At 43.5% G+C, this 22986-nt stretch overlaps 1 protein-coding gene across 4 annotated transcripts in view; it reads right to left on the reverse strand.

Moving 5' to 3' along the window:
* The window catches only part of LOC106602916 (uncharacterized), a 46646-nt gene that overhangs the window by 8556 nt on the left and 15104 nt on the right, over nt 1-22986 (reverse strand). For all 4 annotated transcript variants that reach the window (XM_014195914.3, XM_014195911.3, XM_014195917.3 and 1 more), the window contains 17 exons: nt 13608-13643; nt 13269-13295; nt 7873-7926; nt 7730-7792; nt 7521-7565; nt 7304-7366; nt 7037-7081; nt 6651-6695; nt 6477-6566; nt 6309-6362; nt 6136-6201; nt 5858-5884; nt 5548-5616; nt 1392-1454; nt 1243-1269; nt 1101-1154; nt 718-804 (listed from right to left, as the gene is read on the reverse strand). In XM_014195914.3, coding sequence (XP_014051389.3) covers nt 718-804; nt 1101-1154; nt 1243-1269; nt 1392-1454; nt 5548-5616; nt 5858-5884; nt 6136-6201; nt 6309-6362; nt 6477-6566; nt 6651-6695; nt 7037-7081; nt 7304-7366; nt 7521-7565; nt 7730-7792; nt 7873-7926; nt 13269-13295; nt 13608-13643 — 915 coding nt within the window. The remainder of the gene's footprint in view (nt 1-717; nt 805-1100; nt 1155-1242; nt 1270-1391; nt 1455-5547; nt 5617-5857; nt 5885-6135; nt 6202-6308; nt 6363-6476; nt 6567-6650; nt 6696-7036; nt 7082-7303; nt 7367-7520; nt 7566-7729; nt 7793-7872; nt 7927-13268; nt 13296-13607; nt 13644-22986) is intronic.

The following is a 22986-nucleotide window of genomic DNA, read 5'->3' on the forward strand; positions in this document are numbered from 1 at the left end:
ATTCTCCAGCACTGGGATGGTAGGTTGGTCTCTTCTGAAGTCAATGTCAATATAAAAATGTACAGTATGTGAACAGCTCATGGATAATGGATATATAAAAGCAATAAGGCCCGAGGAGGTGTGGCATATGGCCAATATACCACGGCTAAGGACTGTTCTTAGGCACGACGCAACGCCGTGGTATATTGGCCATACATCACAAACCACGAGGAGCCTTATTATATCATTTTTACATGTTTTGTTTGAGCTGCTTTTGAAAGCAAAAGTCAAATTGAAAACAGTATTGCTATTGTTGAATTCGATTCTCATAATAGCAAGCTAGAACTGATGGTTTGGTAAGCTAAACTAGCAAGTCTATTTGTTTGGTAGATATCTAGTAAACTTTCTAGCTACTGCAGTGGATGTTGAACACATTTCTACAGGAAAATGAACACATTTCTAATGGCAAATGTGTTAAATTATAGCCATGGTATGAAAGGGATAATCAACTCAGGGCTCTATGCGTTCTCTGGAAAATAACGCGTCATGGAACACACTTTCCACTCCATTCATTATTTTTCATAGAAGGCATTGCCCCTCATTGATTATCCCTTACATAAACTCTGCTCTACTAAATGTAACCTAATAATTGTGTTATTTAGAGAAATATTGCCCTTGAATGAAAAGACAGTGTTTGAGGAAGAGTGAGCGTAGAGGCAACAGGAAGAAGTGACATACCACAGGACAGGGCTGGTCCAGTCCAGGGGGGCCCTCCTCGCCCTTCTGTCCCTTCAGTCCCTTCTTTCCCAGCATCCCGCTGTCACCCTGAGAGAGAAGAGTGACAAAACAATAATATATCATAATATATTTAGCGGATACTTTTACCCAAAGGGGCTTAGTCAGGCCTGCATAAAAACTTTGTACGTATGGGTGGTTCCAGGAATCAAACCCACTATCCAAGCGTAGCACCCTCTATGCTTTACCAACTGCTAGAGAGGACCACAGAGGAGACAAGTCTCTCGTCGAGCATCAAAGTCTTCTCCAGATTTTACTATAACATGCTTGGTAATAGAAGATTAATAAACGTAGCCACAGTAGCCACTGTTGTGGCTGATGCACACCTTATCTCCTCTGTTCCCTCTGTCCCCTTTTTCTCCCATCAGCCCGGGGAAACCCTGACATGGAGAGAAGTAGTGGTTAATGAAGGGTCTTTGTCAACCAGACTAGTATCTGGGGGGATGTGACAGATTTAGACACACTTACATCTAATCCCGGCAATCCTTGCTCTCCCTGTTGAAATTAAATATGATTGAAGTTAATTCTGAAGCAGCTTACTTTGAAAAATACTGCAAGGGACTCTGATGCCATGTCCGTATCCTCTACAAACAGGGCATATGAAAAATGCTGCTAACCTTTCTCCCTATGGTGCCAGGGAGACCAACCAATCCTGTAGAACCTGGAAGACCCTGAATACCCTGTGTGCAGAAATAGTGTCATCAGTTATGTGGGTCGTAATGTTATACGCAGCAGGGTTGGGGACAATTGTGAATTGAGTTGCTAATTCCTCATTTATTCCAATGTAATTATTGAATTTGAATATAATTTGAATTGGCCACACCTCACAGGAAGCAGAAATAAAGTAGAATTAGGTAATTCAGTGTCATTCAAATGGTTAATTTATTCTACACATCACTATTATTACTTTCCCTAGCAAGAAACCAAAAACTGTATCTAAAACAGAAGGGGGAACTAAAAGAATCACTAACAACAACCAAGGCTTCAAAGCTGCAACTGGTACAGCTTGGTTCGGTTAACCGTCCACTGGCAAACATAACAGGATTTACAGTAAGCCACAACATACTGTTTCAGACCAGGCCAGAATAAGTTACGCAAGATACGGTCATACGTCTTGTTAACCCCAAGAAGGCCTGCCATACTACCATCGCGAGCCAACCTCAGTATCTGTTGTCAAAGAGTAACTGGAACCACAATTTGACATAACCTTTGCCAATCGTCTTGCCCAGAAGTGGCACGAGAATGCCATTTCCTCATCAGAACACCATCTCTGTCAAAGTAACCCACACAATCTTCATCAAACTCCTCCTCTGGACGTATCTCAGCAAAAAGAGGAGGGAAACATCTTTACTCTGTTCTGCAATCAGCTGCTTCCGAGACATTGAAGTGTCAACTGTAGGGTCCCCCTCTTCCTTAGTGGTCCTACAAACTTGCTCACCTTTGGTGTTTTCAAAGGAAAGGTCAACTCAGGAGGTTTACTGAAATCAGGATCACACATAAACGTCTCAGACAGATCAAACATGATGGGATCACTGACATCCTCCTCAACACTAGACTTGCTCCCGGCAACTTTCTTAGACATAGCACTTGTAACGGCACACTCTGGGAACACTGTAGGGTACTTTTCTAATAACCCATCAGGTTCCTCCGGTCTGGGTTCCTTACAAACGACAGGATTTGGCACGACCTTCCCTCCAGCCAAATCATTGTCCAAAATGAATGAGACCTCGCAGGGCTAACTACTGGGTGCTTTGTTTGTGAATGTAGTTTTATGTGTCAACACAAACTCATCTGCACGGACTGCAGCTTTCTCAAGAGTGAGATTCTTGTGCTCATAAATGTAGGTACACTATATATACAAAAGTATGTGGACACCCCTTCAAATTAGTGGATTCGGCTATTTCAGCCGCACCCGTTATTGGCAAATCTATAAAATTGAGCACCCAGCCATGCAATATCCATAGACAAACATTGGCAGAAGAATGGCCTTGCTGAAGAGCTCAGTGACTTTCAAAGTGGCATCGTCATAGGATGCCACCTTTCTAACAAGTCAGTTAGTCAAATTTCTGCCCTGCTAGAGCTGTCCCAGTCATCTGTAAGTGCTGTTATTGTGAAGTGGAAAAGTCTAGGAGCAACAACGGCTCAGCCAGGAATTGGTAGGCCACACAAGCTCACAGAATGGGACCGCCGAGTGCTGAAGCGTGTACCGTGTAAAAATCGTCTGTCCTTGGTTGCAACACTCACTACGGAGTTCCAACCTGCCTCTGGAAGCAACGTCAGCACAAGAACTGTTCGTCGGGAGCTTCAAGAAATGGGTTTCCATGGCTGAGCAGCCACACACAAGCCTAAGATCACCATGCGCAATGCCAAGCGTCGGCTGGACTGGTGTAAAGCTCGCCGCCTTTGGACTCTGGAGCAGTGGAAATGCGTTCTCTGGAATGATGAATCACGCTTCACCATCTGGCAGCCCGACGGATAAAACTGGGTTTGGCGGATGCCAGGAGAACACTACCTGCCCCAATGCGTAGTGCCAACTGTAAAGTTTGGTGAATGAGGAATAATGGTCGAGGGCTGTTTTCATGGTTCGGGCTAGGGAAATCTTAACGCTACAGCATACAATGACATTCTAGACGATTCTGTGCTTCCAACTTTGTGGCAACAGTTTGGGGAAGGCTTTTTCCTGTTTCAGCATCATAATGCCCCCATGCACAAAGCGAGGTCCATACAGAAATGATTAGTCAAGATCGGTGTGGAAGAACTTGACTGGCCTGCACAGAGCCCTGACCTCTATCCCATCAAACACCTTTGGAATGAATTGGAACGCCGACTGCGAGCCAGGCCTAATCTCCCAACATCAGTATCCGACCTCACTAATGCTCTTGTGGCTGAATGGAAGCAAGTCCCCACTCCATATTAATGCCCATGATTTTGGAATGAGATGTTCGACGAGCAGGTGACCACATACTTTTGGTCATGTAGTGTAGCAACCCTTTCATGAAGGCAATTCTTTAACTGCTCGAGCAGTATGAGGGTTTTTAAATCTTCAAGTTCCTTGACCTCTTGAGAACCATTCCAGCGATCAAAAAGTAATGCTTGTTCCCTTGCAAATTCAACATGGCTTTGTGATTTTGTCTTTCATAATTTACAGAAATGTTGTCTGTATGCATCTGGGACCAACTCATAAGCCTGAAGGATAGCAGCTTTAACAGTGTCATAATCTGAGCTATGGTCAATAACTTTTCCCACAAGAGCACTTTGGAGGATATCTCGTGACCATTTTAGGGATGTGGCAATCCCCTCAAACAGAGTAAAATATACATCCAACTCCTTTTAGTTGAAAGGCGGTACAAGCCGGCTGTTCCGACCAAGATCGAACTCTGATTCGGAGTACTTCCAAATCTCTATTGTAATCGAATGGCATGCTCACGTTCTTGTTCTTGTTGTCTGGCTCCAACTTTGTCTTTAGTTCTAACTCCCTCAGTTGCACGTCTATGGGACTCATCGCACTACCCGTAGCAGCCTTTTCATTAGCCTCTCTCTCTGAAAGGATTTCCTCCTCCAACAAAGCAGTATAGACTAACTCTTTGAATATTGCTTTCAATCGGCATGTGCAACGAGCCCCCATTTTGTTACGTTCCCTAGCAAGAAACCCAAAATTGTCATTCAAACAAAAGGGGAAACTAACAAAGAGTCCCTAAGAACAATTAAAACGAAACAGGTGGGATTCTAGGAGGGTTTCTGAAAGATACTCATGGGGGTGTCTACTGAAAGTTGACTAGCAACAACAACTGGAACCTAAATGACACCACTCCCATCATGAGTAACTTTTGCCCAAGAAGAGGCAAACAAAATTAAGAAAAGCCACACCAAACTTAGACAGGAAGCAAACCAAAAAGTGGAGCTAAATGAAAACAGGGAAGATCAGATACAGGATTGTTTTCGTTTTTGGGTTATGGTCCTGCAACCACCTCTCTGCAACCACCTTACAAGCTCAACATACCTCTGACATGATGTCCAAACACGAGTTCATTCAGACTGAAACCAAGAGTTTCTTGAAAAACCTCCCACACTGCAAACAACGAAAGAGGGACCCCTTCATCCCAGTCTTTTTCGAACTCAAAGCAGTAAGCTCTCAACATAAACTTCATAGACTCTCAACAAGAACACCTTGAGACTCTGGGTGGTAGGCACTAGAGGGGCAATGGGCAACACCCAACTTTTGCAGCACTCGTTGGAAGACCCAACATGAAACTCGAAACATGGTCCTGGGGGCTCATCCAGGATCTGAACTGGGATCTGAGCCTGGAAAATTATGCTCATGTTTATTTTGACATACAGTGATCAATACTATGTAAAAAAATAAATATGGTTGAAACAGATTTTAAAATATATTTTTTTAAATAATGAATTTAAATAATTATAGTAGTGTGGACATGTTCGAAGATTCTTTTGTAGGTTCATAAAAATTCATAATTCTGTGTGACATGTTTGAGTTGCAATCAAGCTAATATTTGAAACAACATCGGTATTCTTTGCAGCAATAAATGGCAGATGCTTATGGTAAAAGATTAGTCAAAGGAATGAGACTGTCATGCTTCATGTTGAATTCTACTTCCTTTAATTTAAATGGAATTAATATTCTGCTTCCTGTGGGGGGTGTCCAATTCAAATTCCAATTTCAATTAATGGGTTGAATTGAATTAAATTCAGATATTCCGAATGCACCCCAACCGTAACATGCAGTATGAGTGAGACAGAATAGGATATAATTACCCTTAACCCAGGAGGTCCTCTGTCACCTGCATCCCCCTTTTCTCCTTTCACTATCTCACCTGGTTCCCCCTGTGAGACATTGACAAAAGCACAATTTCAAGCTATTGCTTTCATTTCCTTGTGAATTTATAATCCATCTTCTCTCTGATTTACCGCAAGTACAATTTTCCTCCCCTATTCTAACATCCAGCTTTTCATTATCTGTTAAAGCAACATTTTGAATGACAGGGCATTCCAGTGCAGCTTTAGTAGCCTAAAGAATCCTATGTCATTCTAGGGGCAGGAAGAGATCAGAGCCCTGACAACACACCTTGGGGCCAGGCATTCCGTGATGTCCCTGAAAAACACAATGTGTTATCTCATTCTCTTTGTAAACACTGTTCATCACAAGAGCATATTAAAGCACATAGATAATTTAAAAACATTTTACAACAAAGTAGACATTGGGATTTACTAGGTTCCTCTGAGAACAGGTTGAGTATGGAATGTTTGACAGTCATCCCTTTGCAGAGAGAACATTGGTATCTAGAGAGTTTAAGCTTTTGATACCCCCCTATTATTAAGAAGACAGAGGGACCAGTTACCCACCATGAATCCCTGGAGCCCAGGAGGTCCGGGGGGGCCAGGAGGGCCTGCGATAGAGATAATCTGGGCCTGAAGCAAAGAGCATTAGGATAACCAGAGGTCACACAATCATATAACACTACTCGACCATGATGAGATATCACACTTAACAGTTTGGTATCTAAAACATTACTGACCAGATTGTCCTCAAACCTTGAATCTCCTCTCTCTCCTTTTTTGCTGTCAGCTCCCTAAGAGAGAAAAAATACATTATATGGACAAAATCTACAAGGCAGTGGGATACTAGACTGCCATGCCTATAGCCCATTGGGTATCCATCAGGACACAGCCCATATCCCACTTACCGCAAGCCCAGTTAGGCCCATCAGACCTCTCTCTCCCTTTTCCCCTGCCACTCCAGGCATCCCGTCATCACCTCTCTCCCCTTTGGCTCCCTACAGAGAGGAGGCACAACATGAGGTGGATACAATGATGTCTAGTACAATAATAATTCATTATTACAGAGTCATGTCGTTTACCCTATCCCCATCAGCTCCAGGTGCACCATGTGAGCCTGATTCTCCCTGTTGGCATGAAGGAGACAGGAAAACATGTGTGTGCCTATTGTATATCCATAAACCAAAGCCATACTGTAGATCACTGCCCCAATGCTGGATATGCCAACATATTTGATACATTGACATTTTGGTCATTTAGCTGACACTCTTATCTAGAACAACTTACAGTCAGATAATATAAATAACACACTGTGCATTATGTATAATAGATACAATATATAGGCTACAATGACAAATCTCTCCAGAACAAAATCTCTTCCACAGACGAGGATGGGATTCAAACCCATACATGCACAGCACAAAGGATTAGGAGTCCATCGCCTTAACCACTCAGCCACAACTCTCACCTTTGGCCCTTGTCCTCCTGGTGGCCCTGGTGGCCCTGGGGGGCCCTGCAGGAATAATAAAACGTAGAAAAGTAGAAAAGTAGAAAAGGAAAGTGAGACTTTGTACTGCACAGGGGACTGTTACACATAATGCATTCCTAGAATAATATTATGGTGTGTGATACTTTTAATCATTAATAAAATAGTACAATCTGAATTTGTGGGGTCGCAGTACAATGCAGAATGTTGTTTCAGATCAACTTTTAAAGAACCCAATTAAGAACTCACCTGAAAGACATGGCCAAGGCCGATATCATAGGAGTCAAGAACAGCCTTGTTTCCGGGTAAGCCCTGCAGAGGGAGACAGAGTGAAACACACAGGTAGAATGAATGAAGAAAAAAATAAATGTCTTAATCTTGGAAGATGTGTCTAATGCAGATATTTTTTCATAGACCCACAGTAGATGACTTTAGGTCAAAGAGTGTGATATGAGGAGCCACTCACCATGTCCCCCTGAGGCCCTGTGTCTCCTGTGTCCCCCTTCTCCCCCTGAACGAGAACATAGAGTGAATACACACAGTGGAACGTCAGCATGCCTGTCATTCCAGTGCATCAATACATAGGGTCAACCCTGTGAATTGATTAATGGCTGTATATTCATATTTCAAGATCTCCATTTACGATTCTTCCTCTTTACGATTCTTCCTCTTTACCTTCATCCCTGGTAGTCCATCAAGGCCACTCCTGCCCTGGTCACCAGCATGCCCCTGTTCCCCCTGTCACAGACATGGAGATAGAGTGAGATTGGGAAAGAGAAGGGAGAGGAGGAACAGGAAGGAATAATAATATTTCACACCTTTAGCCCTGGAGGCCCCTGTGGTCCAAGCATGCCATGCTGTCCATCCTCACCCTGCAAGACATCAGATTATTGGAACATATGAATTAACTGCAAGACATTAGATTATTATTAATTAACCACAGGTTTTATACACTCTTAGAAAAGGTTTAGATTTGTTCTTAAAAGGGTACAACCGCTTGTCCCTGACATGGTACCCTGTATGGTCATCCTTTGTACCTTTAGTTATAGGTACATACATGTCATTGTACCCCAGTTCATACCTCAGATAGTACCATCATTACATATAGACCACAGGAACAAAAGCAGTTTTTTTGCCTTTATAGGTTACCACCACAGTGACAAAGCCATTTGTTCATTGTAAATGACAAAAACGTACCTTTACAATAGATCACTTAAACTGGTACAACACTTCCACTCACAGGTGGCCAAAAATAACTAGCTGAAAGCCACACCCACAGACTAAGCCACGCCACAAATATTATTTTGCACTGTGTCTTGCCTTCTCGAGTAAATTGTAGAGTTACCACCCATGACTGTATTTGTTAGTGACAGAGACATGGTTGTTGAATTTTCAGTCCTGTGACTTTAACCAACTGAGTTCCTTGGTGAATGTTACCATTAAAATTCAACTCATTATGACAATACATTATATATCTCATCAGGCCTTATTTTAAGACCTACAGTAGTTTTACCCTAATACAGTGGCCTGACACTCATGGTTTACAAGCCAAATCATGCCTGCAAGAAGCACTGGAACATTCCAGCACATTTCCCCAAATTCCCAGATGTCCTGGTTGAAGGATTCCAGATGCCCTGCCTATTCCCTCCAGTTTCAAGGAATTTTCAAAACAGGATTTCTGGAAAACCTGGGAAATGTGGGAAAGTTAACAGAATTTAGCAACCCTGCGGGCAAGTCACATTATGCTGGCTTGAAAAGTGATGCATAATTCCTATTGGAATCCAGCCAGAGTGAGGATATCCTGGAGTTGGAATTTTTATTCACCCACAATTTTTATTCACCCACATTCATAATAACTGCCAGGATTAGATACATTGTGAGGAGACTACATAAGCCATTTAAACTGGGACAACCATTTCAGTAACCGGTGTAATAAATCGAACTAATTGATTGGATTAGTTAGAAAAATATATGTTATTTATCTTTGTGCAGCATAAGATTAATCAATCAATCAATGTACATGCAAAAACCAATATATTAAAAACAATTGTAAAAACATGTTCATGATTATGGTACAAATGTGCCTTTTTAGGGTACCACCCCAGTGACAAAGCCATTAGTTCCTTTTAGGTGGCAAAAATGCATCATTGTACCTTATGGTGGGTATTGAGGTTATTGAAGGCACACTAAATATGTTTGTACTCTGGGAAACAGAAATGTACCTTCACACCATACCCCTTTTTTTGAGAGTGAGAGGGTATTGAGCGTACACAAAATATGTTTGTACTCTGGGAAACAGAAAGGTACCTTCACAACCTATACCCTTTTTTTTGAGAGTGAGTGTGATGATTGTACCTTTATACTCAAAATATTTTATCTTTATCTCCAAAATGTACCCTAAAAGGTACCGAACAGTACCACGTAAGATCATAGTGTGTACCTCTGAAGGTACAATATGTGTATTTTAATATAGTTTGAGAAACAGACGCCTCACAAGTGAAATCAAATTAAATCAAATTTTATTAGTCACATGCGCCGAATACAACATGTGTAGACTTTACAGTGAAATGCTTACTTATGAGCCCCTAACCAACAGCAGTTAAAAAAAAAATACGAATAAGAATAAGAGATAAAAATAACAAGTAATTAAAAAGCAGCAGTAAAATAACAATAGCGAGACTATATAGAAGGGGGTACCGATACAGAGTCAATGTGTTGTGGCACCGGCTAGTTGAGGTAGTATGTACATGTAGGTAGAGTTATTGAAGTGACTATGAATAGATGACAACAGAGAGTAGCAGTGGTGTAAAGAGTGGGTGAGGGGGGAGGGGGGGCACTGCAAATAGTCTAAGTAGCCATTTGACTAGACGTTCATAAGTCTTATGACTTGGACGTAGAAGCTGTTTAGAAGCCTCTTGGACAGCTTTCCATGCGGTAGCAGAGAGAAGAGTCTAAGACTAGGGTGGCTGGAGTCTTTGACAACTTTTAGGGGCTTCCTCTGACACCGCCTGGTATACAGGTCCTGGATGGTAGGAAGCTTGGCCCCAGTGATGCACTGGGCTGTTCACACTACCCTCTGTAGTGCCTTGCAGTTGGCCGAGCAGTTGCCATACCAGGCAGTGATGCAACCAGTCAGGATGCTCTCGATTTTGCAGCTGTAGAACCTTTTGAGGATCTGAGGACCCATGCTAAATCTTTTCAGTCTCCTGAGGGGGAATAGGTTTTGTCATGCCCTCTTCATAACTGTCTTGGTGTGCTTGAACCATGTTAGTTTGTTGGTGATGTGAACATCAAGGAACTTGAAGCTCTCAACCTGTTCCACTGCAGCCCCATCGATGAGAATGGGGGCATGCTAGGTCCTCTTTTTCCTGTAGTCCACAATCATCTTTGTCTTGATCATGTTGAGGGAGAGGTTGTTGTCCTGGCACCACACAGCCAGGTCTTTGACCTCCTCCCTATAGGCTGTCTCATCGTTGTCGGTGATCAGGCCACCACTATGTCATCTGCAAATTTAATGATGGTGTTGGAGTCGTGCCTGGTCGTGCGGTCATGAGTGAACAGGGAGTACAGGAGGGGGCTGATCACGCACCCCTGAGGGGCCCCTGTGTTGAGGATCAGCGTGGCAGATGTGTTGTTACCTACCCTTACCACCTAGGGGCGGCCCGTCAGGAAGTCCAGGATCCAGTTGCAGAGGGAGGTGTTTAGTCCCAGGGTCCTTAGCTTATTGATGAGCTTTGAGGGCACTATGGTGTTGAACGCTGAGCTGTAGTCAATGAATAGCATTCTCATATAAGTGTTCCTTTTGTCCAGGTGGGGAAGGGCAGTGTGGAGTGCAATAGAGATTGCATCATCTGTGGATCTGTTGGGGTGGTATACAAATTGGAGTGGGTCTAGGGTTTCTGGGAATGTGAGCCATGACCAGCCTTTCAAAGCACTTCATGGCTACAGACGTGAGTGCTACGGGTCGGTAGATATTTAGGCAGGTAACCTTAGTGTTCTTGGGCACAGGGACTATGGTGGTCTGCTTAAAATATGTTGGTATTACAGACTCGGACAGGGAGAGGTTGAAAATGTCAGTGAAGACACATGCCAGTTGGTCAGCGCATTCTCGCAGTACACGTCCTGGTAATCCGTCTGGCCCTGCGGCCTTGTGAATGTTGACCTGTTTAAAGGTCTTACTCACATCAGCTGCGGAGAGCGTGATCACACAGTCTTTCGGAACAGCTGGTGCTCTCATGCATGTTTCAGTGTTATTTGCCTCGAAGCGAGCATAGAAGAAGTTTAGCTTGTCTGGTAGGCTTGTGTCACTGGGCAGCTCTCGGCTGTGCTTCCCTTTGTAGTCTGTAATGGATTGCAAGCCCTGCCACATCCAACGAGTGTCAGAGCCGGTGTAGTACCATTTGATCTTAGTCCTGTATTGATGCTTTGCCTGTTTGATGGTTCGTCGGAGGGCATAGCGGGATTTCTTATAAGCTTCCGGGTTAGAGTCCCACTCCTTGAAAGCGGCAGCTCTAGCATTTAGCTCAGTGCGGATGCTGCCTGTAGTCCATGGCTTCTGGTTGGGGTATGTACGTACGGTCACTGTGGGGACGACGTCATCGATGCACTTATTGATGAAGCCAATAACTGATGTGGTGTACTCCTCAATGCCATCGGAAGAATCCCAGAAGATATTCCAGTCCGTGTTAGCAAAACTGTCCTCAACTGGCAGCTTCATTAAATAGTACCCGCAAAACACCAGTCTCAACGTCAATAGTGAAGAGGCGACTCCGGGATGCTGGCCTTCTAGGCAGAGTTGCAAAGAAAAAGCCAAATCTCAGACTGGCCAATAAAAAGGCTAAAGAACACAGACACTGGACAGAGGAACTCTGCCTAGAAGGCCAGCATCCCAGAGTCGCCTCTTCACTGTTGACATTGAGACTGGTGTTTTGCGGTTCCTATTTAATGAAGCTGCCAATTGAGGTCTTGTGAGGCGTCTGTTTCTCAAACTAGACACTAATGCACTTGTCCTCTTGCTCAGTTGTGCACCAGGGCCTGCCACTCCTCTTTCTATTCTGGTTAGAGCCAGTTTGCGCTGTTCTGTGACGGGAGTAGTACACAGCGTTGTACTAGATCTTCAGTTTCTTGGCAATTTCTCGCATGGAATAGCCTTCATTTCTCAGAACAAGAATAGACTGACGAGTTTCAGAAGAAAGTCCTTTGTTTCTGGCAATTTGAGCCTGTGTAACAGTGTAGGTTCCGTCCCTCTCTTCGCCCCAACCTGGGCTCGAACCAGGAACCCTTGCACACATCAACAACTGACACCCCACGAAGCATCGTTACCCATCGCGCCACAAAAGCCGCGGCCCTTGCGACGCAAGGGGAAACCCTACTTCAAGTCTCAGAGCGAGTGACGTCACTGATTGAAATGCTATTAGCGCGCACCACCGCTAAGTAACTAGCCATTTCGCATCGGTTACACTCACCCCCCTTTTGACCTCCTCCTTTTCCGCAGCAACCAATGATCCGGGTCAACAGCATCAATGTAACAGTGTAGGTTCCGTCCCTCTCTTCGCCCCAACCCGGGCTCGAACCAGGAACCCTTGCACACATCAACAACTGACACCCACGAAGCATCGTTACCCATCGCGCCACAAAAGCCGCGGCCCTTGCGACACAAGGGGAAACCCTACATCAAGTCTCAGAGCGAGAAACGTCACTGATTGAAATGCTATTAGCGCGCACCACCGCTAACTAACTAGCCATTTCGCATCGGTTACACCTGTAATCGAACCCACAAATGCTAATGCTCCAGATACTCAACTAGTCTAAAGAAGGACAGTTTTATTGCTTCTTTAATCAGGACAACAGTTTTCAGCTATGTTAACATAATTGCAAAAGGGTTTTCTAATGATCAATTAGCCTTTTCAAATGATAAACTTGGATTAGCTAACACAACGTCCCATTGGAACACAGGAGTGATGGTTGCTGATAATGGGCCTCTGTACGCCTACGTAGATATTCCATAAAAAATCAGCCGTTTCCAGCTTCAATGATCATTTACAACATTAACAATGTCAACACTGTATTTCTGATCAATTTGATGTTATTTTAATGGACAGAAAATGTGCTTTTCTTTCAAAAACAAGGACATTTCTAAGTGACCCCAAACTTTTGAACTGTAGTGTACATGTATAATGGTACGTGTGGAAATAAGAAATGTAGATATTTTTACCTGTCGTCCAGGAGGACCCATTTGTCCCTGTGTAAAGAGGACACATTATCAGAATGATGTGGGCCAAATGCAATAATTATTATTATAATGCATGGTATTTATATAGCACTTTTCAAGGACCCAAGTTGCTTTACAATTATATAAAAGAAAAACAAGAAACAAAAATCTAAAACAATACCAGCCTAACCAGAAAGAAAAAGAAACATGAAACAAAGTGTTGGGAGTAGGGCTCAAGGAAAGGGAATACTGTGATGTGGTGTGTGTGTGTGGGAGAGAGTGTTGGTGTTTGTGCACCTTATTATATCAGAAATACAAAATCATCTTTGAAACATAGGCTACCTCTAATCCATCAGTTCCATCTCGACCAGGCGGACCCTGTGAAGGAAACCTCAAGCTTTATAAAACATCAACAAGTAAAGATGGACCAAAGTGAAGAGCGGGGCAATTCAATTGATCATCCACTAGATGGCATTATTTATACAAATACAACAAAAGTTCTCGAGTAAATTAGTGAAGCTTTTCTGTTGCATCAACTGAGACGGTATTTTTGCTAATTATAACAATTTACATTTACAGAGCAAAACAACACAACAAAATGCAAAGAAAAACAATAATAGCAATTCTTGTCCAGCTCTAGTGAGCTATTATTAATCACCAGTGGCACAACATTGGTTTTAGAAGTGGGGGGGGGGGCATAATTATTATTATTTATTTATTATCCAGTCGGATAAACACTCCAAACAGACTTCTCCACTGCTCAGAGGCGTCCGCATCGTCCTAAGCACACAGTTGCCTCGTTTTGTATCACATTCCAATGATAAAACTGGTGTGGACAAAAGCTCCTTTGAACGGGGTATGGTAGTAGGTGCCAGGCGCACCGGTTTGTGTTAAGAACTGCAACGCTGCTGGGCTTTTCACACTCAACAGTTTCCCGTGTGTATCAAGACAACTTGTAGAGTTCATGCTCCAATGAATTGAGACTGTTCTGAGGGCAAAACGGGGGGTCTGAGAATGAATCCCTGGTAATCACTGGAGTCAATGCAAAACTAGTTACCAGGAGGACTGTCTGCCCTGTCTTGCTCTCACCACCACATGTGCGGAGAAGATGACAAGACAAGGCAGACCCACCACCGGTTGCTCTCCTCTCCTCTAGCTCCTAACGAGGTGGGTTCAGTACACTAAGATAATCATAATTAGAGAGACAACAACAGGAAATGACCTCGCTGCTTGTTGACCTTGAAACATCTGCTGGCAATATGGAGAGCGGTGTTATTGACCTCATCTCAGAGCTGTCCTGTCTGGAATGAATCAGATTATCTTTGATTCAGTAGGAAAGCTAGATGAACTGAGTGAAAGGAAATGAATGGTTGGCTTTGTGTACTGAACTACTCTTCATTTTACTGATTAACAATGTCTGAGTTCCCCTCTATCAACTTGAATCACCAGAAAAGGCCAACTGAGCTGACGATCCTTTCATTATCTCTCCTACCACCATATGCTGGTCTATGCTGATCAGTGCTAGTCTGATGCTGGTCAAGCTGGTCTTACAAGCATGGTCTAGCTGGTCTGACCAGCATGGTCTAGCTGGTTATGCTGGCATACCAGCCTTTGTTGTGTGTTCACTGGTGAACAGCCTTTGCTGTATTTTGGACACTGGTGACAGCATAAGCTAAAGCAAAACCAGCATCAAGTCACAATATGCTGGCTTGCAAAGTGATGTTTAAATCCTATTGGAATCTGACCAGAGTTGATACCCACAATCGGTATTCAGAATCACTGCCAGGGTTAGAAAGATGAATGAATGAGACTATCTAAACTGTAACAACCATTTCAGTAACAGGGGCATAAAATCCAACTAGCAGATTGGATTAGTTTAGAAAAATTGACAGTACCAGTCAAAAGTTTGGACACAGCTACTCATTCTTTATTTGTACTATTTTCTACATCGTAGAATAGTGAAGACATTAACATTATGAAATAACAGATATGGAATCGTGTATTAACCAAAAAATATCATGAATCAAGGTAAGACCCAAGAGCAGACTGTGTGAAGTAACAATGTTTATTGTAATCACAGGGGCAGGCAAACGACAGGTCAAGGAAGGCAGGGGTCGATAATCCAGAGTAGGAGAAAAGGTACAGGATGGCAGGCAGGCTCAGGGTCAGGCAGAGTTCAGTAATCCAGAGGTGGAGCAAAGGTACAGGACAGGTAGAGTGGTCAGGCGGGCAAGTAAAGGGTCAGGACAGGCAAGGGTCAAAAACCAGGAGGACGAGAAAACGAAAGGCTGGGAAAAGACCGGCACTGACAGGACAAACGCTGGTAAGCTTGACCTACAAGACGAACCGGCAACAGACAAACAGAAAACACAGGTATAAGTACGCTGGGGATAATGGGGAAGTTGGGCGACACCTGGAGGTGTCACCCAAGCACAAAAACAGGTGAAACAGATCAGGGCGTGTGTCACGTCCTGGCCAGTATAAGGTTAATTGGTATTGTAGTTTGGTCAGGACGTGGCAGAGGGTATTCGTTTTATGTGTTCGGGGTGGTGTGTTTGTTGAAGGGGCATTTGATTTAATTAAATGTTCAAAATGAACATGACCTCGGCTGCGTATTGGTCTACTTTTTCTGATGAGGACTTTTCTATTTCATCTGAAGACGAAGACGACTGTGACAGAATCACCCACCAACTATGGACCACGCAGCAGAGGAAGGAGCAGAGGGACTTCGAGTTGGACTGGCGGGAGAAGTGGACCTGGGAGGAAGTTCTGGACGGGGCCGGACCTTGGCACCAGGCTGGGGATTATCGCCGCCCGCAGTGGGAAATTGAGGCAGCCAAGGCAGAGAGGCGGAGGTACGAGGCCATGGACGCGCTGAGGGAGAAGCACGAGAGGCACCCCCAATAATTTTTTTTGGGGGGGGCACACGGGTAGTTTGGCTAGGCCTAGGAAGAGCCGGAAGCCAGCTACCCGTGGTTATATGGAGGAGCGTATGGGGTGGAGAGCGCCATGTTTCGCTGAGGAGCGCACTATCTCACCCATACGCACGCACAGTCCGGTGCGCGCTATTCCAGCCCCTCGCAGGTGCCGTGCTAGAGCGGGCATCCAGCCTGGTAGGAGGATGCCTGCGCAGCACATCTGGTCGCCGGTACGCCTCCGAGGACCAGGCTACCCAACTCCCGCTCTACGCACGGCTACCATCAGGCCCCTGCACAGCCCAGTCTGCCCTGTACAAGCACCCCGCTCGTACAGGGCTACTAGTTCCATCCAGCCAAGACGGGTTGTGCAGGAGGTAAGATCAAGACCGACTGTGCGCCTCCATAGCCCTGGGTTTCCAGCTCCTGTCTCTCGTGCGGACCCGGAAGTGCGTCTACCCAGTCCGACTCGTCCTGTTCCCGCTCCCCGCACTAGCCTTCAAGTGCGTAAACCCAGCCACGTCAGTCAACAGTCACTGGAGACTGCCCTGAACTGCCGGAGTGGCCAGACTGCCCTGAACTGCCGGAGTGGCCAGACTGCCCTGAACTGCCGGAGTGGGCAGACTGCCCTGAACTGCCGGAGTGGCCAGACTGCCCTGAACTGCCGGAGTGGCCAGACTGCCCTGAACTGCCGGAGTGGCCAGACTGCCCTGAACTGCCGGAGTGGCCAGACTGCCCTGAACTGCCGGAGTGGCCAGACTGCCCAGACTGTCCCGAGTTGCCAGACTGCCCAGACTGTCCCGAGTTGCCAGACTGCCCAGACTGTCCCGAGTTCCAGACTGCCCAGACTGTCCCGAGCTGCCAGACTGCCCAGACTGTCCCGAGCTGCCAGACTGCCCAGACTGTCCCGAGCTGCCAGACTGCCCCGACAGCCTGGAACGGCCAGAGCCGGAGCCACCTCCAGAGATAGGTGGGTTGGGGAGGGGGGGTGTAGCACAGTGCCGTCGTTGACGGCAGCCACCCTCCCTTCCCTCCCTTTAGTAGGGGGGAATTTTTCTTTTTTGGTGTTGCTTGGGGTTAATTTTGTTAAGGTGCTTCCGGGGTTAGCACCTTTAAGGGGGGGGGTACTGTCACGTCCTGGCCAGTATAAGGTTAATTGGTATTGTAGTTTGGTCAGGACGTGGCAGAGGCTATTCGTTTTATGTGTTCGGGGTGGTGTGTTTGTTGAAGGGGCATTTGATTTAAGTATTCCGGGGTTTTTGTGCACTGTTTGGTTTTCATGTATTCTATGTTTAGTCTAGTATGTCTGTTTCTATGTTTGGTTAATTGGGGTTGGGACTCTCAGTTGAAGGCAGGTGTTGTCTATTTGCCTTTGACTAAGAGTCCCATATATTAGGGTGTGTTTGTGTTTGTTATTTTGTTGGAGATTGTTCTGTGTTAGCCTTGTGCCTTGCAGACTGTCAGTAGATCGTTCGTTTTCTTGTTTGTTGGTTTTGTGGTTGTTTTGATTTAATTAAATGTTCAAAATGAACAACCGCATGCCTGCTGCGTTTTGGTCTACCTTTTCAGACGACGATTTCGCAATATCGTCAGAAGACGAAGAAGTGCGTGACAGCGTGACAAAAAAGTGTTAAACAAATCAAAATATATTTTATATTTGAGATTCTTCAAAGTAGCCACCCTTTGCCTTGATGAAAGCTTTGCACATTCTTGGCATTCTCTCAACCAGCTTCATGAGGTAGTCACCAGTGGTGGAAGAAAGTACTCAATTGTCATACTTGAGTAAAAGTAAAGATACCGTAATGGAAATTTCCTTTAGGAATGTGGTGAAGTAAAAGCAAAAGTTAGCAAAAATATAAATAGTAAAGTAAAGTTCAGTTCAGTTACCCCCAAAAAACTACTTAATTAACCTGTCTTGGGTAGGGGGCAGTATTTTGACATCCGGATGAAAATCATGCCAGTAGTAAACTGCCTGCTACTCAGGCCCAGAAGCTAAGATATGTATATGATTAGTAGATTTGGATAGAAAACACGCTGAAGTTTCGAAAACTGTTTGAATGATGTCTGTGAGTATAACAGAACTCATTTGGCAGGCAAAAACCTGAGAAAAAAATCCAACCAGGAAGTGTGGAAATCTGAGGTTTGTAGTTTTTCAAGTGATTGCCTATCTAATATACAGTGTCTGTGGGATCGTTTTGCACATCCTAAGGCTTCCACTAGATAGATGTCAACAGTCTTTAGAACGTTGTTTCATGCTTCTACTGTGAATGGGGAGAGAATAAGAGCTCTTGGAATCAGATGACTGAGAAAATGACATGAGCTCAATCACACGCACTCCCGTGAGAGTTAGGTGTGTTCCTTTTCATTTCTGAAGACAAAGGAATCGTCCGGTTGGAATTTTATGGAAGATTTATGATAAAAACATCCTAAAGATTGATTCTATACATCGTTTGACATGTTTCTACGAACTGTAATAGAACTTTTTTGACTTTTCGTCTGAACTTACTGTGCGAGCATAGTGCATTTGGATTACTCGACTGAACGTGCGAAAAAAAAGGAGGTATTTGGACATAAATATGGACTTTATCGAAACAAAACATTCATTTATTGTGGAACTGGGATTCCTGGGAGTGCATTCCGATGAAGATCATCAAAGGTAAATGAATATTTATGATGCTATTTGTGACTTCTGTTGACTCCAAAATGGCGGGTATCTGTATGGCTTGTTTTGATGTCTGAGCGCTGTACTCAGATTATTTCAAAGTTTGCTTTCGCCGTAAAGCTTTTTTGAAATCTGACACAGCGGTTGCATTAAGGAGAAGTTTATCTATAATTCTGTGCATCACAGTTGTATCTTTTATCAAAGTTTATGATGAGTATTTCTGTAAATTGATGTGCTCATTCACCTGAGGTTTTGGAGGCAAAACATTTCTGAACATTACACGCCAATGTCAAATGGGGTTTTTGGATATAAATATGAGCTTTATCGAGCAAAACATACATGTATTGTGTAACATGAAGTCCTATGAGTGCCATCTGATGAAGATCATCAAAGGTTAGTGATTAATTTTAGCTGTATTTCTGTTTTTTTGTGACGCCTCTCCTTGCTTGGAAAATGGCGGTGTGGTTTTTCTTGTCTAGGTGCTGTCCTAACATAATCTAATGCTTTCGCCATAAAGCCATTTTGAAATCGGACACTGTGGTTGGATTTTAATGAGAAGATTATCTTTAAAATGGTGTATAATACTTGTATGTGTGAGAAATTTGAATTATGAGATTTTTGTTGTTTTGAATTTGGCGCTCTGCTATTTCACTGGCTGTTGGCGAGGTGGGATGCTACCGTCCCACATGTCCTAGAGAGGTTTAAGTAGTACTTTAAAGTATTTTTACTTAAGTACTTTACACCACTGGTAGTCACCTGGAATGCATTTCAATTAACAGGTGTGCCTTATTAAAAGTGAATTTGTGGAATTTCTTTCCTTCTTCATGCGTTTGAGCAAATCAGCTGTGTTATGACAAGGTAGCCCTATTTGGTAAAATACCAAGTTCATATTATGGCAAGAACAACTCAAATAATTAAAGAGAAACAACAGTCAAGTCAAGGGTATCAAGGCAAAGGGTGGCTACTTTGAAGAATCTGAAATCTAAAACATATATTTTGATTTGTTAAACACTTTTTTTTGGTTACTACATGATTCCATATTTGTTATTTCATGGTTTTGATGTCTTCACTATTATCCTACAATGTAGAAAATAGTGAAAATAAAGAAAAACCCTTCAATGAGTAGGTGTGTCCAAACTTTTGATTGGTACTGTATGTTATTTATCTTTGCATAGCCTAACATAACAATTCGGATTATTTGGGAGTCCACCTCACTTGGGATTTGAACTCACAACCTCTCGGTCACAGGCGTTGCACCCACTCCTGCAGCCCCCTCCCCCTGCTCACATCATGTATGGGCACAGTTTTATCTTGATTTGATGTGTTTTAGATTTTAAATAAATGGTTTTATGTGAGCCATAACTTTAATTACTTTGATTTCATTATTGGAGTCCTCCAGGTTTATGCATTAATATTCCTTGAAAGGTTTTGGTACCACTAGGTGGAACCAGCAGATCTGTTGGTTTGTGGCCTTTACACTGGTGATCATGACCTCACTTCCTCATTCTTTTTACGGAACTTTTTCTGAAACCAGTCAATTTTCTCTTTTCTCATAATTAATAATTAAAGTAGCATGTTTCGCTAACTATTTCATGGGTCGTGTGACGTTTAAGGGGTATTTGTTAGTTGTTTTTGTCCATTATAGGATTTAACATGGAATATAATCAAATTGGGATTAAATCAGCTTGATCCCTTCTGTCGAAGATGCTTGGAACTTATTTTTTTATATTTTCAGTGGTATTGTTAGCAAGCACGCCCCCATAAAGAAAATTAGAATTAAAAACAGGTTCAGCCCCTGGTTCGACTGTGATCTGGCATAGTTACGCCACCTCAAGAACACCATTTGGCGAAAAGCTTGGGAAATAAATACTCTGATTATTTGTTGTTCAGGCAAATTATAATTAAGTGCACTCAGGCTATCCGGAAGGCCAAAGTTAGTTACTATAAGGAGCAGTTCTCTCTCTGTGGGTCTAACACCAACAAGTTCTGGAAAACTGTGAAAAACCTGGAGAATAAACCCTCCTCCTCACAGCTGCCCTTAATGTTGATGATGTGGTTGTTACTGACAGGCAGCGTATGGCTGGGCTCTTTAATCACCACTTAATTAAGTCAGGAATTCCTATTTGACACAGCTACGCCTCCTTGGCTGTCCAACACTTCCTTATCTCCCAGCCCTTCTAACATGCTAACCACACCGCCCGTGTTGTGCACGCGAGCTTTGCAAAATAAATGTACACATACGTTATTCAATAATTTTATCCAAACTGCTCGCGCGCAACAACGAGCGTCTGCGTAGCCAGGCGCTAAAATAGAACTTGGTTCTGTTTTTGATGCTTGACGGGCTGCAAGTCCCGCCTCTCCCATCTCCTCATTTATTTTTAGGGGCATATACCCACGTGGGTGATTGAAATATGAACTAAGATCCACACTCCAGTCCAGTTGGTGGTGGTAATGCACCTTAAAGTTGGTTGCCAACTGCCATATAAAGTCCACAGAAGAAGAACAAGACTGAAGGAGGAGAGATTACTAGAAACTAACTAGGTTTCCCCTTTTATCTGTGGATTAATTGTTAGAGTACAGAACACACGATATTGTGTGACTCAGAATGGGTCAACATTCTACAAAGATCCAGGGGAAAAAAAGGCCCTTGTGCATTTCAGGTAAAATAACAACCCAATGTTTATATCTAAGCAGGACAAATTAGCTAGCAACATCAAGCTAGCTAGCTAAATGTCCATCAATGTTTCACATGTTTCGAACTGTCCCCAAATTAATATAGTTGGTTCAGAGTATGTTTTGATATTTCAACCTGCGTGTCCTGTTCGCATCTGGTGTGGATGGACAGAATCAACATGCGCGCGATGGCGCATGCGCTTGGCCAATCTAGTCAGCATGTAATGCTCCTCCCTCTTTTTCCCCTGCCCCACTACACAGCTTCTCCCTACAGGTGGTCACTGATTCTAAGGTATTAAAGGAGCTCCTTCAACATGAACCACAAAAACCATCTAGGTCAGATGGTTTAGATCCTTTCTTCTTTAAAGTTGCTGCCCCTATCATCGCCAAGCCTGTCTCTCCTCTCTGGGGAGGTTCCCATTGCTTGGAAGGCAGCCACGGTGCATCCTTTATTTACAGGGGGAAATCAAGCTGATCCTGACTGTTAAAGGCCAATTTCTATCTTGCAATGTTAATCAAAAGAGCTGGAAAAACTTGTCAATAATCAACTGACTGGCTTTCTTGATGTCTATAGTATTCTCTCTGAAATGCAATCTGGTTTCCGCTCAGGATATGGATGTGTCACTTAAAGGTCCTAAATGATGTCACCACTGCCCTTAAATCTAAGCAATGTTGTGCTGCTTTTTTATTGACTTGGCCAAAGCTTTTGATACGGTAGACCATTGTCATCCTCGTCGTACGAACTGGAAGCATACTCAGGCCAACGTGCAGCGTGATCTGGGTTCCACATATTTTATTTAAGTGAAACGCACAAAACAATAAAGAATAAACGAAACGTGACTAAGTGGTACACAAAATAATATCCCACAAACACAGGTGGGAAAAATGCTACCTAAATATGATCCCCAATTAGAGACAACGATTCCCAGCTGCCTCTAATTGGAAATCATACAAATCACCAACATAGAAATAATAAACTAGAACCCCACATAGAAATAATAAAGTAGAATACCCCCCAGTCACACCCTGACCTACAACACCATAGAGAAACAAGGGCTCTCTATGGTCAGGGCGTGACAACCATTCCATTCTTGTGGGTCGGCTAAGGAGTATAAGTGTCTCTGAGGGGTCTTTGGCCTGGTTTGCTAACTATCTATCTCAAAGAGTGCAATGTCTAAAGTCAGAACATCTGCTGTGTCAACCACTGCCTGTCACCAAGGGAGTACCCCAAGGCTCAATCCTAGGTCCCACTCTCTTCTTAATTTACATCAACAACATAGTTTAGGCAGTAGTGCAATCAGAAAGTATTCAGACCCCTTCCCTTTTTCCACATTTTGTTACAATACATATTTCAATTAAATGTTTTCCTCATCAGTCCAAACACAATGCCCCATAATGACGACGCAAAACAGGTTTTTAGAAATGTATTCAAATGTATTAAAAATAAAAATATACCTTTTTACAAAAGTAT

This window comes from Salmo salar, chromosome 04 (genome assembly GCF_965601325.2).
Source record: "Salmo salar chromosome 04, fSalSal1, whole genome shotgun sequence".
In the NCBI taxonomy this organism is placed as follows: Eukaryota; Metazoa; Chordata; class Actinopteri; order Salmoniformes; family Salmonidae; genus Salmo; species Salmo salar.